Here is a 15,601-nt window from a genome sequence, read left to right on the forward strand (position 1 = left end):
CACACACACACACACGCACACACACACGCACATATCATACAGTCAATGTCAACAGCCAGTACAACTCAAAGTGACTGCAGCACTATGAGGAGTACTTCCTATGAGGAGTACTTACTATAAGTATTTACTATGAGGAGTACTTCCTATGAGGAGTACTTACAATAAGTATTTACTATGAGGAGTACTTCCTATGAGTACTTACTATAAGTATTTACTATTTCGTACCTTTTATCGTACCCTCTATCAAAAAATTCCGAAAGTGCACCTGGACATTTTTCAACGCGAATCGGCGGTTCGCGTAGATCTACGCGACTGGCACGCTGCGGCTTTAAATAGGTTCGCGTAGATCTACGCGATTGGCATTCAATGTGTTAAGGCCGAATTGTTACGGGGCGTGGCCACAGAAAGCTTCTCTGTTAGGGGGCGTGGCCACATTGTTAGGGACGTGGCCACACTGTTAGGGGGCGTGGCCACAAAAGGTGCTTTGGATATCATGTTCACACACGGTGACCTCCGACCTCTAGTGCATTCCAGTGTGTTCTTCTTACCGTGTTGGGGGTGGGGGGCGTGGCCTGTGGCGGTGATGGTGACGCAGGGTGTTGGGGGCGGGCCCTGGCCACCACTAGCTCCACCCACTCGTCAGCAGTGTTCTGGAGCAGGCTGACGGCAGACTGCTGGTCCACCCGCTGACCGTTGACCACCAACACCTGATCCCCCACCTGGAGACCACCGTCCCTACACACACACACACACACACACACACACACACACACACACACACACGCGCACACACACACACACACACACACACACACAGACAATACGTCATTTTTGGGGGAAGTATTTTCGGGCAACCACACACAGTTTAGGCGACACACACACTCGAGCCATATGTCAAATCGACCGGCTTCATGGAGAACCGTGTGCTTCCATTTTGCTAAGAGATACGTTGTATAGTTTCATTGATATAAATGTATTAGTGAATACATTTTCCCCATTTGATTGGATTTATTTGAAGAGCAAAACAACATGGTTACAGCAGTTTGAGGATTACACACGAAAGTCCTGAGACGTATTTCCCTTGAGGTCCTCTCATAGTTAACAGGACAATAAGTTCAAAACACATGACAGTAACATATACAGTACATACACACAAACATGTGCTCCCCTCTCTTTCCCTAGACTAATGACCCTCTATAGGGGAACCTTTGCTAATAGACATGCTTTAGTTGATACTTAAAAGACGTCAGATTGGTTGTCAGTTTGACCCTGGTTTGGAGATGGTTCCACTGTATGGCTCCTATTTAAGTAAATTAACCCATTCCCACTTTACTTTTAAAGGCAACTTAACTCTCTCAGTGCCACGCCCCGAGATATCCCGAGTTTTTCCCGAGTACCCTCCGTGCCAGCACGAGAAATCCCGAGTTTTTACTTTTGACTGTGGTCGCGCTATTCTGCTTCTTTTTCATGATCACTTTCGCTTCCTGACTCCTTCAGACTCATTGGGTTCCGGTTTCATGACGCAGATTCCGTTTCCGGTTCTCATTTTTTTCCCGCGGTCATTTTCTGCCAGAATAGGGAAAGTCTCGGTTTTTCACATGGTATAAAAAGCGAACGGAGAGGTCCACGTCTACTCTCTTTGGTCTGGGTGACGATCAGTCATCGTAGTCGTGTATCGCATCGTAATTTAGCCCGATCAACGATTGTCGAAAATGTCAACATCCGGTTATGACCGGATGTGACGTGAGCCTGTTTGGGAGGGGGCGAGTGAGCCAGCGAGGTCATCAATGTGTCGATTTGTTGCTCTCTACTGGTAGAACTGTATTATGGGTTTAAAACCCCAATCAGATCATTTATTTGAATGAAAAATTACAACAAAAAAAAACGCAAATTGCTGGCACTGGGGGAGTACTTTATGAAAATACTCTTGGCACTGAGAGAGTTCAAATGGGAAAATGCGAAGACTCCCATTGAAGTATTTTTCTCTTGGAGACTGTAAGGGCTACAGTTACAACACTTGGAGGGGAGGTTTATAGTCCAGTGGCCTACATACGGAAAAATTACTACAGCACTACGGCCTCATGTTGGCGCTATGACAGACCACTGTACGTTTCAGCCTATAACTCTTGAACCGTAGGTCTTAGAATAAATCATTTTCCCCTGGATTCCTAGGGTCATTACTTTTACAAAATTTGGAATTTTCTTCAAAACACGAAATAGGCCTCTAGAGTTAGTGGGATGGGCCTATATGACAAAAAATGCCAGAAATCATGGTCAAAACGTCCAGTCAATCCCAAATTCGTATCACATGTCAAGGGTTGTGTATTCAACAAAACGCCAAAAGCATTTCCACTTTGATCCATAGGAGGAACCACAAACACACAAAATGTAACCGTTTGATGCAAAAAACAAGATTTTTTGGGGGATCAATCCTCTCGAAATGAAATGCAAGTGATCTCAGGAGTGACGTGACAATGTAATTGGCTAGCAACATTTGTGGGAGGAGCCTATTAACTCTTTCCCTGACAAGGACGACTTTTTGTGTTTTTCGTTTTTTCCTCTAGAAAAAAAAACGAAAATTAGAAAAAATGGCGCTTTTCTCTAACACATGAGTGACCATTTCATCCCCAGGGTCACGCAGATCCAGGAGATCACGTGATCCCAAGATTTACAGCTCCATTGACTTCCTGTTTTACGTCTTTGGGAAATCGTCTGTATCTCGCCTAGGGATGGAGCTGGAAAACCGGGTCCATTATATACCCGGGCATGAATTTATGGAGACCCGGGTATCGATAAGCTTTGGGCTTGTCGAGCCTGTTATGGAGTGCAGCGGCCCATGACGTCATGTCTAAACTATCAAAACAAGAGGCGATCAAGAAATAAATCTAATCACCCACGCTGGCACAAACATGTCGGTCTAAAAGTGTATTGATAGCTGCAAGTTGTGCCAAACAGCGCTGCCCGGGGAAACAAGGAAGAGGAATTTTATTGGCTCACTACTGCAAGCGTCCATTTGGTTCCATTTGTACACTCGGGTGGTTGCGTCGTTGTTGTGTTTACATGTGCGGTGCAGCGGTGAAACAATGGCGTTAACGAATGAAACGCTCAAAAGTTTCACTCGTCCTCTTCTACCCAAGGTAGCAAGTCTCTGTTGACAATTTTAATAATCCAATTTTAACACATACAGTGCCAAGATCGCGTCAACACGTTCTTTCAAATCCATCGCTTGAGTGCCAGGATTCCTAAGAACGAGTTGACACGTTCTTTTGAATTTTCATTGTTTAATCTGTGATCGCACTGCTGTGTTTATTTCTCATCAACACTTTCGTTTTCCACTTACGTCACACTCACCCGGAGCCGGATGTAAAAAAAAAAATTCATTTCCGGGTCACGTTGTTTTTCTCCGGTGATTTTCGGCCAGAATAAGGAAAAACACGGTTTTTCACACGGTATAAAAGACAAACGGACAGCTCAACTTCTATTTTCTTTGGTCCGGGTGACTAACAGTCATCGTCGTAGTGTATCACATTGTTTTCAGGCCGATCAGCGGGCCGGGAATTGTCGAAAACGTCACATCCTTTGAATGACCGGATATGACGTGGGCCTGTTTGGGAGGGGGTGAGCGAGGTGATCAATGTTTGGATGTGCTGCTCTCTACTGGTGGAACAATCGTAGGTGCTTGACAACACAATCAGAGAATGTATTTGAATGAAAAATTACAAAACAAAAAAATTAAAAAACACGCAAATTGCTGGCACAGGGGTGAGTACATTATGAATAAACTCTGGCAGTCAATGTGTTAATAATCCAATTGATAATAATCCGTTTGGGATCTCCCTGTGAATGAATAACTAGTGTTGCTTGAGCGTGTCCGTCTTCTCAGTCTATCGTTGCCGAAAATGGCAGATCTACAAGCTCACAACGTGGTGCGAACAGACTCAGTGTGAGCTTGGAGATCGGCTATGTTTGGTGCGTGACACCGTCGTACGATGAAGTATAAATTGCGCTTTTAAAGTGACAGTACACACATTAACCGTTTCTTCAATATTATTTTCCAGAAGTAAAAAGGTCACTTGCCTTCTGTCTGTTAGAAAAGTACTGTATTTGAAGGCCCTAGTAAAATGTAGTGCGAGTGATATATATATATATATAAACAAAGAAAAAAGAATAGAAAAAATAAATATGCATTTTTTGTTTATAAAGAGTTGAAGAGACATGGAGATTTTATAGTAATTATTACAGTACTATTCATAATATAAAGCCATTTAACATTATATGAATGGTTGTTTTAATGATAGGCAAAAATATGTTTAACTTTTGTCATCTTCATTTAATTTTAGATAAACTCACTGTCACAACTGGCCAATAAAAAAAGATACCGGTTCTGTTCAGAATTTTTCTTAATAGAAAAAGATGGATAGTGGGCTGGATAAAAGCTGGGTTCGATAAGCAGGATCGATAAGGTGCTCATCAATAAAAATTAACGAGCTCCATCCCTAATCTCGCCTCCCCGGCCGCAACCCATGACTTGTGTTGGTGCAAGCCTTTCTACTTTATGGCAGTAGTGTGTAGTAGTGTGTAGTAGTGTGTAGTAGTGTGTAGTATTGTGTAGTAGTGTGTAATAGTGTGTAGAAGTATTGTGTAGTAGTGTGTAGTAGTTCTACCCCCCTAAATGGGGGTCTACGAACAGATACTTCGAGCTCGGATTTTGGCTCCGCCCCCCGGAAGTGGGTGAAACAGGCACTTCAAACACTTTGCTGAATTGTTCAAAAACATTCAAAGTTTTTTTTTGGTGAATTAGTATTTTTCTAAGATGCTTTTTAACGCAGATTTTTTTTTTATTTCTTTTTTTACTTTTTCTTGATTTTTTTTTTTCATATTTATTTTATTTTTTTTGCGTTCGCGTCTTACTTGTGTGTAGTAGTGTGTAGTAGTGTGTAGTATTGTGTAGTAGTGTGTAGTGGTGTGTAGTGGTGTGTAGTGGTGTGTAGTATTGTGTAGTAGTGTGTAGTAGTGTGTAGTAGTGTGTAGTATTGTGTAGTAGTGTGTAGTAGTGTGTAGTGGTGTGTAGTGGTGTGTAGTATTGTGTAGTAGTGTGTAGTGGTGTGTAGTAGTGTGTAGTATTGTGTAGTAGTAGTGTGTAGTAGTGTGTAGTATTGTGTAGTAGTAGTGTGTAGTAGTGTGTAGTATTGTGTAGTAGTGTGTAGTAGTGTGTAGTAGTGTGTAGTAGTGTGTAGTAGTGTGTAGTAGTGTGTAGTATTGTGTAGTGGTGTGTAGTGGTGTGTAGTGGTGTGTAGTATTGTGTAGTAGTGTGTAGTAGTGTGTAGTGGTGTGTAGTAGTGTGTAGTATTGTGTAGTAGTAGTGTGTAGTAGTGTGTAGTATTGTGTAGTAGTAGTGTGTAGTAGTGTGTAGTATTGTGTAGTAGTGTGTAGTAGTGTGTAGTAGTGTGTAGTAGTGTGTAGTAGTGTGTAGTATTGTGTAGTGGTGTGTAGTGGTGTGTAGTGGTGTGTAGTATTGTGTAGTAGTGTGTAGTAGTGTGTAGTAGTGTGTAGTAGTAGTGTGTAGTAGTGTGTAGTAGTAGTGTGTAGTAGTGTGTAGTAGTGTGTAGTAGTGTGTAGTAGTGTGTAGTATTGTGTAGTAGTGTGTAGTGGTGTGTAGTAGTAGTGTGTAGTAGTGTGTAGTAGTGTGTAGTATTGTGTAGTGGTGTGTAGTGGTGTGTAGTGGTGTGTAGTATTGTGTAGTAGTGTGTAGTAGTGTGTAGTAGTGTGTAGTAGTGTGTAGTAGTGTGTAGTAGTGTGTAGTAGTAGTGTGTAGTAGTGTGTAGTAGTAGTGTGTAGTAGTGTGTAGTGGTGTGTAGTAGTGTGTAGTAGTGTGTAGTAGTGTGTAGTAGTGTGTAGTAGTGTGTAGTGGTGTGTAGTAGTGTGTAGTAGTGTGTAGTGGTGTGTAGTAGTGTGTAGTAGTGTGTAGTAGTGTGTAGTAGTGTGTAGTAGTGTGTAGTAGTGTGTAGTGGTGTGTAGTAGTAGTGTGTAGTAGTAGTGTGTAGTAGTGTGTAACTTTTGTCATCTTCATTTAATTTTAGATAAACTCACTGTCACAACTGGCCAATAAAAAAAGATACCGGTTCTGTTCAGAATTTTTCTTAATAGAAAAAGATGGATAGTGGGCTGGATAAAAGCTCGGTTCGATAAGCAGGATCGATAAGGTGCTCATCAATAAAAATTAACGAGCTCCATCCCTAATCTCGCCTCCCCGGCCGCAACCCATGACTTGTGTTGGTGCAAGCCTTTCTACTTTATGGCAGTAGGTGTGTAGTAGTGTGTAGTAGTGTGTAGTAGTGTGTAGTATTGTGTAGTAGTGTGTAATAGTGTGTAGAAGTATTGTGTAGTAGTGTGTAGTAGTTCTACCCCCCTAAGTGGGGGTCTACGAACAGATACTTCGAGCTCGGATTTTGGCTCCGCCCCCCGGAAGTGGGTGAAACAGGCACTTCAAACACTTGAATTGTTCAAAAACATTCAAAGTTTTTTTTTGGTGAATTAGTATTTTTCTAAGATGCTCTAAGAGATGCTCCTTTTTTTTACTTTTTCTTGATTTTTTTTTTTCATATTTATTTTATTTTTTTTGCGTTCGCGTCTTACTTGTGTGTAGTAGTGTGTAGTGGTGTGTAGTGGTGTGTAGTGGTGTGTAGTAGTGTGTAGTGGTGTGTAGTGGTGTGTAGTGGTGTGTAGTAGTGTGTAGTAGTGTGTAGTAGTGTGTAGTAGTGTGTAGTGTTGTGTAGTAGTAGTGTGTAGTAGTGTGTAGTATTGTGTAGTAGTGTGTAGTAGTGTGTAGTAGTGTGTAGTATTGTGTAGTATTGTGTAGTAGTAGTGTGTAGTAGTGTGTAGTGGTGTGTAGTGGTGTGTAGTGGTGTGTAGTAGTGTGTAGTAGTAGTGTGTAGTAGTGTGTAGTAGTGTGTAGTAGTGTGTAGTGGTGTGTAGTGGTGTGTAGTGGTGTGTAGTGGTGTGTAGTGGTGTGTAGTAGTGTGTAGTAGTGTGTAGTAGTGTGTAGTGGTGTGTAGTGGTGTGTAGTAGTAGTGTGTAGTAGTGTGTAGTAGTGTGTAGTAGTGTGTAGTAGTGTGTAGTGGTGTGTAGTAGTGTGTAGTAGTGTGTAGTGGTGTGTAGTGGTGTGTAGTGGTGTGTAGTGGTGTGTAGTAGTGTGTAGTAGTGTGTAGTAGTGTGTAGTGGTGTGTAGTGGTGTGTAGTGGTGTGTAGTGGTGTGTAGTGGTGTGTAGTAGTGTGTAGTAGTGTGTAGTGGTGTGTAGTGGTGTGTAGTAGTAGTGTGTAGTAGTGTGTAGTATTGTGTAGTAGTGTGTAGTAGTGTGTAGTAGTGTGTAGTATTGTGTAGTAGTAGTGTGTAGTGGTGTGTAGTGGTGTGTAGTGGTGTGTAGTGGTGTGTAGTGGTGTGTAGTAGTGTGTAGTAGTAGTGTGTAGTAGTGTGTAGTAGTGTGTAGTAGTGTGTAGTGGTGTGTAGTGGTGTGTAGTGGTGTGTAGTGGTGTGTAGTGGTGTGTAGTGGTGTGTAGTAGTGTGTAGTAGTGTGTAGTAGTGTGTAGTGGTGTGTAGTGGTGTGTAGTAGTAGTGTGTAGTAGTGTGTAGTAGTGTGTAGTAGTGTGTAGTGGTGTGTAGTGGTGTGTAGTAGTGTGTAGTAGTGTGTAGTGGTGTGTAGTAGTAGTGTGTAGTAGTGTGTAGTGGTGTGTAGTGGTGTGTAGTGGTGTGTAGTAGTGTGTGTAGTAGTGTGTAGTAGTGTGTAGTAGTGTGTAGTAGTGTGTAGTGGTGTGTAGTGGTGTGTAGTAGTGTGTAGTGGTGTGTAGTGGTGTGTAGTGGTGTGTAGTGGTGTGTAGTGGTGTGTAGTGGTGTGTAGTAGTGTGTAGTAGTGTGTAGTAGTGTGTAGTAGTGTGTAGTGGTGTGTAGTGGTGTGTAGTAGTGTGTAGTAGTGTGTAGTAGTGTGTAGTAGTGTGTAGTAGTGTGTAGTAGTGTTAGTAGTGTGTAGTAGTGTGTAGTAGTGTGTAGTAGTGTGTAGTAGTGTTTAGTAGTGTGTAGTATTGTGTAGTAGTGTGTAGTAGTGTGTAGTAGTGTGTAGTAGTGTGTAGTAGTGTGTAGTAGTGTGTAGTGGTGTGTAGTAGTAGTGTGTAGTAGTGTGTAGTAGTGTGTAGTAGTGTGTAGTAGTGTGTAGTAGTGTGTAGTAGTGTGTACCTGTGTGCAACACCTCCAGGTTGGATGTGTTTGATAAAAACTCCCTGGTGGGCGGGGCTTCCTCCCTGCTGGGAGGAGCTTGCGTCAGGACTCAGACCAATCACACTGAAGCCAAGACCTCCATGTGCCGGTCTGCACAGTCTGATGGTGTCTGTGTCCCGCCCCTAAAAAACACACACACACACACACACACACACACACACACACACACACACACACACACACACACACTTCTAGGCAAAACCCGCTGTGATTGGCCAGTAGTCGCTGTGATTGACAGTTCTCGTTTTTACAACTAATAAAAACTAACTAACTAATAATATGACATCATGCTCATTATAATATGACATCATGCTCATTATAATATGACATCATGCTCATTATAATATGACATCATGCTCATTATATTATGACATCATGCTCATTATAATATGACATCATGCTCATTATAACATGACATCATGCTCATTATAATATGACATCAGCGTCATTATAATATGACATCAGCGTCATTATAATATGACATCATTCATGTCTACTCACTCTGTGTCTCAGAGGAGGGCTGTGGACAGTTCAGAAACCTGCCTACCAGTGACATCATCGATGGGGAATCCAAGCTATTAGAAACTGCAGGCTTTCTATTCCTGGAAATTTAGCATGTTGAAATAAAAGCCATTGTTGGCTGCGTTAAATGGTGCGTTTATATAGCGCTTTCTATCCAAAGCGCTATACATAGATTGTGCATTACATTCACCCATTCACACACCGATGGAGGAGGAAATCATACAAGGCACCAACCTGCTCATCAGGAGCAATAAGGGGTTCATCGTCTTGCTCAAGGACACTTCAACACTGGCCTCGATCTCCAGGCTTTTATTTTTTTAGTTTAGCTCAAAAATAAGAGCCTGGACCAGCGTGTTGATGTTCCTGGAATAGGAAACAGAGTCCTGCAACGGGCCGGGTACCCGCGGATACCCGACGGGTGCCCGCATTTGACGGGCGGGCGGGCGCGGGTTCTCAAAATTGGACCCGTGCAGGACTCTGATAGGAAGTGTTTCATTTCCCCAACCAACCAGAGTGCAGTGGGCGTCGTCGGGCTCTCATGCTGCACAATGGGGGAGGAGGCGGGGCGGGGGCTGACGGACAGATCGGTGAACCAATGGGATCTCACGGAATTATTCACCTGAGATTTTGAACCCGCCCCTCTAGTCCAGATATCAGACACGCTATAGGGCTATAAGGCAGTCTACTTCAACACTAACTCTAACCCTAACCCTATAGGGCTATAGGGCAGTCTACTTCAACACTAACTCTGGGTTGAGCCCGGGATCGAACTGGGACCGATCTACCGGCCGCTCTACCCCTGAGCCACTGCCACCCCATTAGTACTTATTATGTCAATGATGTCACTGGTAGGTGGGTTTCTGAACTGTCCACAGCCCTCCTCTGGTACCATGTCATAATGAGCATTAGAGATGGACCAATGTTATGAAGTGTGAACTTTAAAGGTTTCATGACATTCAGTTTGACACTTTGTTAGGTGTGTTTATGTGTGTTACCTTGGCGGCGGCACTGAGCCATTTCTGGAGCTGCTCAGCGGAAAAGGGGGCGGGGCTCGCAGAGCCCGGTGACGCCCCATTGGCTAGGAGAGGGGAAGGGGAGGAGGAGGCGGAGCCCGGAGCCGCGGGTGAAAGGCTACTGGCTGGACGACTGGCGCTCACTATCAGCTGACCCCTGGTGGAGAAACTGATGTCACTGCAGGCGTCTGCTGGAATACTGCTCAGCTAGGAGAGAGGAGAGGAGAGGAGAGGAGAGGAGAGGAGAGGAGAGGAGAGGAGAGGAGAGGAGAGGAGAGGACTATGACGAAAAAAAGAATGCAATTCCGATGGTGAAATCTGTGTTTGATATAATGGCGGATTATATCTCACGACCAGCCTCGAGCGTATGTATAAGTAGTGTGTTTCTATGTATGTATAAGTAGTGTGTTTCTATGTGTGTATAAGCAGTGTGTTTCTATGTATGTATAAGTAGTGTGTTTCTATGTATGTATAAGTAGTGTGTTTCTATGTATGTATAAGCAGTGTGTTTCTATGTATGTATAAGTAGTGTTTTTCTATGTATGTATAAGTAGTGTGTTTCTATGTATGTATAAGTAGTGTGTTTCTATGTATGTATAAGCAGTGTGTTTCTATGTATGTATAAGTAGTGTGTTTCTATGTATGTATAAGTAGTGTGTTTCTATGTATGTATAAGTAGTGTGTTTCTATGTATGTATAAGTAGTGTGTTTCTATGTATGTATAAGTAGTGTGTTTCTATGTATGTATAAGTAGTGTGTTTCTATGTATGTATAAGTAGTGTGTTTCTATGCATGTATAAGTAGTGTGTTTCTATGTATGTATAAGTAGTGTGTTTCTATGTATGTATAAGTAGTGTGTTTCTATGTATGTATAAGTAGTGTGTTTCTATGTATGTATAAGTAGTGTGTTTCTATGTATGTATAAGTAGTGTGTTTCTATGTATGTATAAGTAGTGTGTTTCTATGTATGTATAAGTAGTGTGTTTCTATGTATGTATAAGTAGTGTGTTTCTATGCATGTATAAGTAGTGTGTTTCTATGTATGTATAAGTAGTGTGTTTCTATGTATGTATAAGTAGTGTGTTTCTATGTATGTATAAGTAGTGTGTTTCTATGCATGTATAAGTAGTGTGTTTCTATGTATGTATAAGTAGTGTGTTTCTATGTATGTATAAGTAGTGTGTTTCTATGTATGTATAAGTAGTGTGTTTCTATGTATGTATAAGTAGTGTGTTTCTATGCATGTATAAGTAGTGTGTTTCTATGCATGTATAAGTAGTGTGTTTCTATGTATGTATAAGTAGTGTGTTTCTATGTATGTATAAGTAGTGTGTTTCTATGCATGTATAAGTAGTGTGTTTCTATGTATGTATAAGTAGTGTGTTTCTATGCATGTATAAGTAGTGTGTTTCTATGTATGTATAAGTAGTGTGTTTCTATGTATGTATAAGTAGTGTGTTTCTATGCATGTATAAGTAGTGTGTTTCTATGTATGTATAAGTAGTGTGTTTCTATGTATGTATAAGTAGTGTGTTTCTATGCATGTATAAGTAGTGTGTTTCTATGTATGTATAAGTAGTGTGTTTCTATGTATGTATAAGTAGTGTGTTTCTATGTATGTATAAGTAGTGTGTTTCTATGCATGTATAAGTAGTGTGTTTCTATGTATGTATAAGTAGTGTGTTTCTATGTATGTATAAGTAGTGTGTTTCTATGTATGTATAAGTAGTGTGTTTCTATGTATGTATAAGTAGTGTGTTTCTATGTATGTATAAGTAGTGTGTTTCTATGTATGTATAAGTAGTGTGTTTCTATGTATGTATAAGTAGTGTGTTTCTATGTATGTATAAGTAGTGTGTTTCTATGTATGTATAAGTAGTGTGTTTCTATGTATGTATAAGTAGTGTGTTTCTATGCATGTATAAGTAGTGTGTTTCTATGTATGTATAAGTAGTGTGTTTCTATGTATGTATAAGCAGTGTGTTTCTATGTATGTATAAGTAGTGTGTTTCTATGTATGTATAAGTAGTGTGTTTCTATGTATGTATAAGTAGTATGTTTCTATGTATGTATAAGTAGTGTGTTTCTATGTATGTATAAGTAGTGTGTTTCTATGTATGTATAAGCAGTGTGTTTCTATGTATGTATAAGTAGTGTGTTTCTATGTATGTATAAGTAGTGTGTTTCTATGTATGTATAAGTAGTGTGTTTCTATGTATGTATAAGTAGTGTGTTTCTATGTATGTATAAGTAGTGTGTTTCTATGTATGTATAAGTAGTGTGTTTCTATGTATGTATAAGCAGTGTGTTTCTATGTATGTATAAGTAGTGTGTTTCTATGTATGTATAAGTAGTGTGTTTCTATGTATGTATAAGTAGTGTGTTTCTATGTATGTATAAGTAGTGTGTTTCTATGTATGTATAAGTAGTGTGTTTCTACGTATGTATAAGTAGTGTGTTTCTATGTATGTATAAGTAGTGTGTTTCTATGTATAAGTAGTGTGTTTCTATGTATGTATAAGTAGTGTGTTTCTACGTATGTATAAGTAGTGTGTTTCTATGTATGCATAAGTAGTGTGTTTCTATGTATGTATAAGTAGTGTGTTTCTATGTATGTATAAGTAGTGTGTTTCTATGTATGTATAAGTAGTGTGTTTCTATGTATGTATAAGTAATGTGTTTCTATGTATGTATAAGTAGTGTGTTTCTATGTATGTATAAGTAGTGTGTTTCTATGTGTGTATAAGTAGTGTGTTTCTATGCATGTATAAGTAGTGTGTTTCTATGTATGTATAAGTAGTGTGTTTCTATGTATGTATAAGTAGTGTGTTTCTATGTATGTATAAGTAGTGTGTTTCTATGTATGTATAAGTAGTGTGTTTCTATGTATGTATAAGTAGTGTGTTTCTATGTATGTATAAGTAGTGTGTTTCTATGTATGTATAAGTAGTGTGTTTCTATGTATGTATAAGTAGTGTGTTTCTATGTATGTATAAGTAGTGTGTTTCTATGTATGTATAAGTAGTGTGTTTCTATGTATGTATAAGTAGTGTGTTTCTATGTATGTATAAGTAGTGTGTTTCTATGTATGTATAAGCAGTGTGTTTCTATGTATGTATAAGTAGTGTGTTTCTATGTATGTATAAGTAGTGTGTTTCTATGTATGTATAAGTAGTGTGTTTCTATGTATGTATAAGTAGTGTGTTTCTATGTATGTATAAGTAGTGTGTTTCTATGTATGTATAAGTAGTGTGTTTCTATGTATGTATAAGTAGTGTGTTTCTATGTGTGTATAAGTAGTGTGTTTCTATGTATGTATAAGTAGTGTGTTTCTATGTGTGTATAAGTAGTGTGTTTCTATGTATGTATAAGTAGTTCTTTATTTATAGAGTATAGTGGAGATGGACAGGAAACAGGGAGACGGAGAGATGGGGAGAGACATGTAGTAAAGATCGTCGGGAACGGGACTCGAACCCGCAATGCACTGTCAGGCTACATTGGAGCCTAAGTGCCCGGACCGCTAGGCAGTGGTTTGATGGACAGTGAGTTTTCTAACCTGGTTTCTGAGCTGTTTGATGGAGCCCTGCAGTGTCAGGATGTTGGCCAGCAGGGGGCTCTGCAGGGCCTCTCTCAGGCTGCCCAGTGATTGGCTGAGACCAAGCTCCTCCCTCTGGACCAGCTTGAGCTGCAGGCGCTCCAGAGCTCCCAGTACCTGCTGGCGCTCTGCAACAGACACTGTACAGAAAATACACAACTTTACTACACACAATAATACACACAAACACACACCTGCTGGCGCTCTGCAACAGACACTGTACAGACAATACACAACTTTACTACACACAATATACAATACACACACACACACACACACACACACACCTGCTGGCCCTCTGCAACAGACACTGTACAAGAGAAAATACACAACTTTACTACACACAATACACACACACACCTGCTGACGCTCTGCAACAGACACTAATGAGACAAAATACACAACATTAATGTTAAAAAGATTAAATGTGTAGATAGAAGGTGTGTGTATTGTAGTGTTGATTTTGACAGCAACTTTTGAAGTCATACTCTTTTGAATAAAATTCCATTTAGTTTTAGTCATATTTAGTCATCTGAAACGTTTTAGTTTTTGTCTAGTTTTTGTCGACTAAATATCATCAGATTATAGTCGACTAAATCTACAGTTGATTTAGTCGACTAACATGTATTCTGGCGGTGCCTTGATGGCGTCATAATGGCTGATTTTACACCTGGTTGCATGCTGAAAATAGCCGATCTACAAGCTCACAACGCGTCGCAGCACGACGCTTTGTGAGCTTGTAGATCTGCTATTTTCAGAGCGCAACACCCGAGCACAACCAAACATAAAATGACTTGTCTTTTAGTTCTACTGGATCTCTTCTCCACTAGATCCTCACTAACATTTTAGTCTAGTTTTTATTTGTTGACGAAACTGTCAATATATTTAGTCTTAGTTTTAGTCGTCATAGCTTGGTTTTTATTTAGTTTTTATTTAGTTTTCGTCTGTGAAAAAAGGTGGTTGACGAAAAAAAATCGTCATCGTTTTAGTCAACGCAATCAACACTGGTGTATTGTGTGTATTGTGTGTATTGTGTGTAGCATATGTACCTGTGGGGACATTCTCAAACATGGCCGTTGTGTCCGTCCGTCCGTCTGTCTGTCCGTCTGTCTGCTATCACCTGGAGAACAAAACAACAGAAAACGTCACCATACACTAGAGCATTGGTTCTCAAACTATGGGTCACGACCCAGAGTGGAGTCGTGGGAAGGTGCTGTTGGGGTCGTGCAGTGGCAACCCAAAAATTAGACTTTGTTTTTAACAAGAAACGGTAAAAAAGAAAAAAGGGGGGAGAGTGAGGTCGTCGCCAACAAACTACTGGCTCGAATCCGCACACTAGGGCTGTACCCAAACCCTGTTTTTAGGATTCGAACTTCGGCGAGGAATTTCGAACGGACGTTCGAACCATCCTATCTAATTATTTAATTTATGAAACGGTGGTTCGAACGTCGAACCATCGTTTTTAATCAATTAATTAACAAAACGATGGTTCGAAAGTCGAACCATCGTTTTATTTATTAATTAATGAATGCAACGATGGTTCGACTTTCGAACCATCGAAGGACGTTCGTTCGAACGATCGTGTTTATTTAATTCATTAAACGAACTTGCTTTAACCAAGCTGCAATTCATTATAGAGCCGACATTGCATAGTCTATTGGTTTAAAAAAAAGTTGTTTCATAATGCCCATAATGTATTGAAAGGATTTAAAGGTTTCATGACGTTCAGTTTTACCAGACATTAAAAGTTGTTGTCATGGTCCTTCAAACGTGTATAGAAAGTTTTAACAAAAAATTCCACTCTATTGATCCATGGCAGGTGTTTTTCTCTCACATTTCTAAAGCCTTTTCAACTGCAATGAAAAAAGAAATCTTTGCCTGCGGGTGTCGCTGGTGAGGGATTTTGCCTGTCAATCATCGCCTCTGCTCCGCCCCCCCCCCAAAGGAAAGGATAGGGGAGGGGAGGGGCGAGGAGGAGAGTGGGCGGGATTAATCGACTGTGACCTCACTGTCGAAGGGCCAAGCTCAGATTACTTTTCAGCCTAATTATTCAGAAAACCCCAGACCACAGAAAATCCACTGAATGTTCAAAGTTCAGATTTTTTAGGTGTATTTGAGGTCATAAAACACCCAAAAAAACATTAAAAATAAAAAAAGTGAAAATGAATGTCATAGAACCTTTAAGGATCAAACAAGACAAGA

The 15,601-nt window shown here is 40.3% G+C and overlaps 1 protein-coding gene across 1 annotated transcript in view; it reads right to left on the reverse strand.

Moving 5' to 3' along the window:
* The window catches only part of LOC308086395 (inaD-like protein), a 155,880-nt gene extending 141,359 nt beyond the window's left edge, over window positions 1–14,521 (reverse strand). The window contains 5 exon segments of the mRNA XM_080429915.1: window positions 549–735; window positions 8,228–8,391; window positions 9,787–10,011; window positions 13,361–13,539; window positions 14,449–14,521. Coding sequence (XP_080286041.1) covers window positions 549–735; window positions 8,228–8,391; window positions 9,787–10,011; window positions 13,361–13,539; window positions 14,449–14,470 — 777 coding nt within the window. The 5' untranslated portion in view covers window positions 14,471–14,521.
* Between the last annotated feature and the right edge of the window lie 1,080 nt (window positions 14,522–15,601).

The sequence above is a fragment of the Gymnoscopelus braueri genome, assembly GCF_963280865.1.
Source record: "Gymnoscopelus braueri genome assembly, chromosome: 6".
NCBI lineage: Eukaryota > Metazoa > Chordata > Actinopteri > Myctophiformes > Myctophidae > Gymnoscopelus > Gymnoscopelus braueri.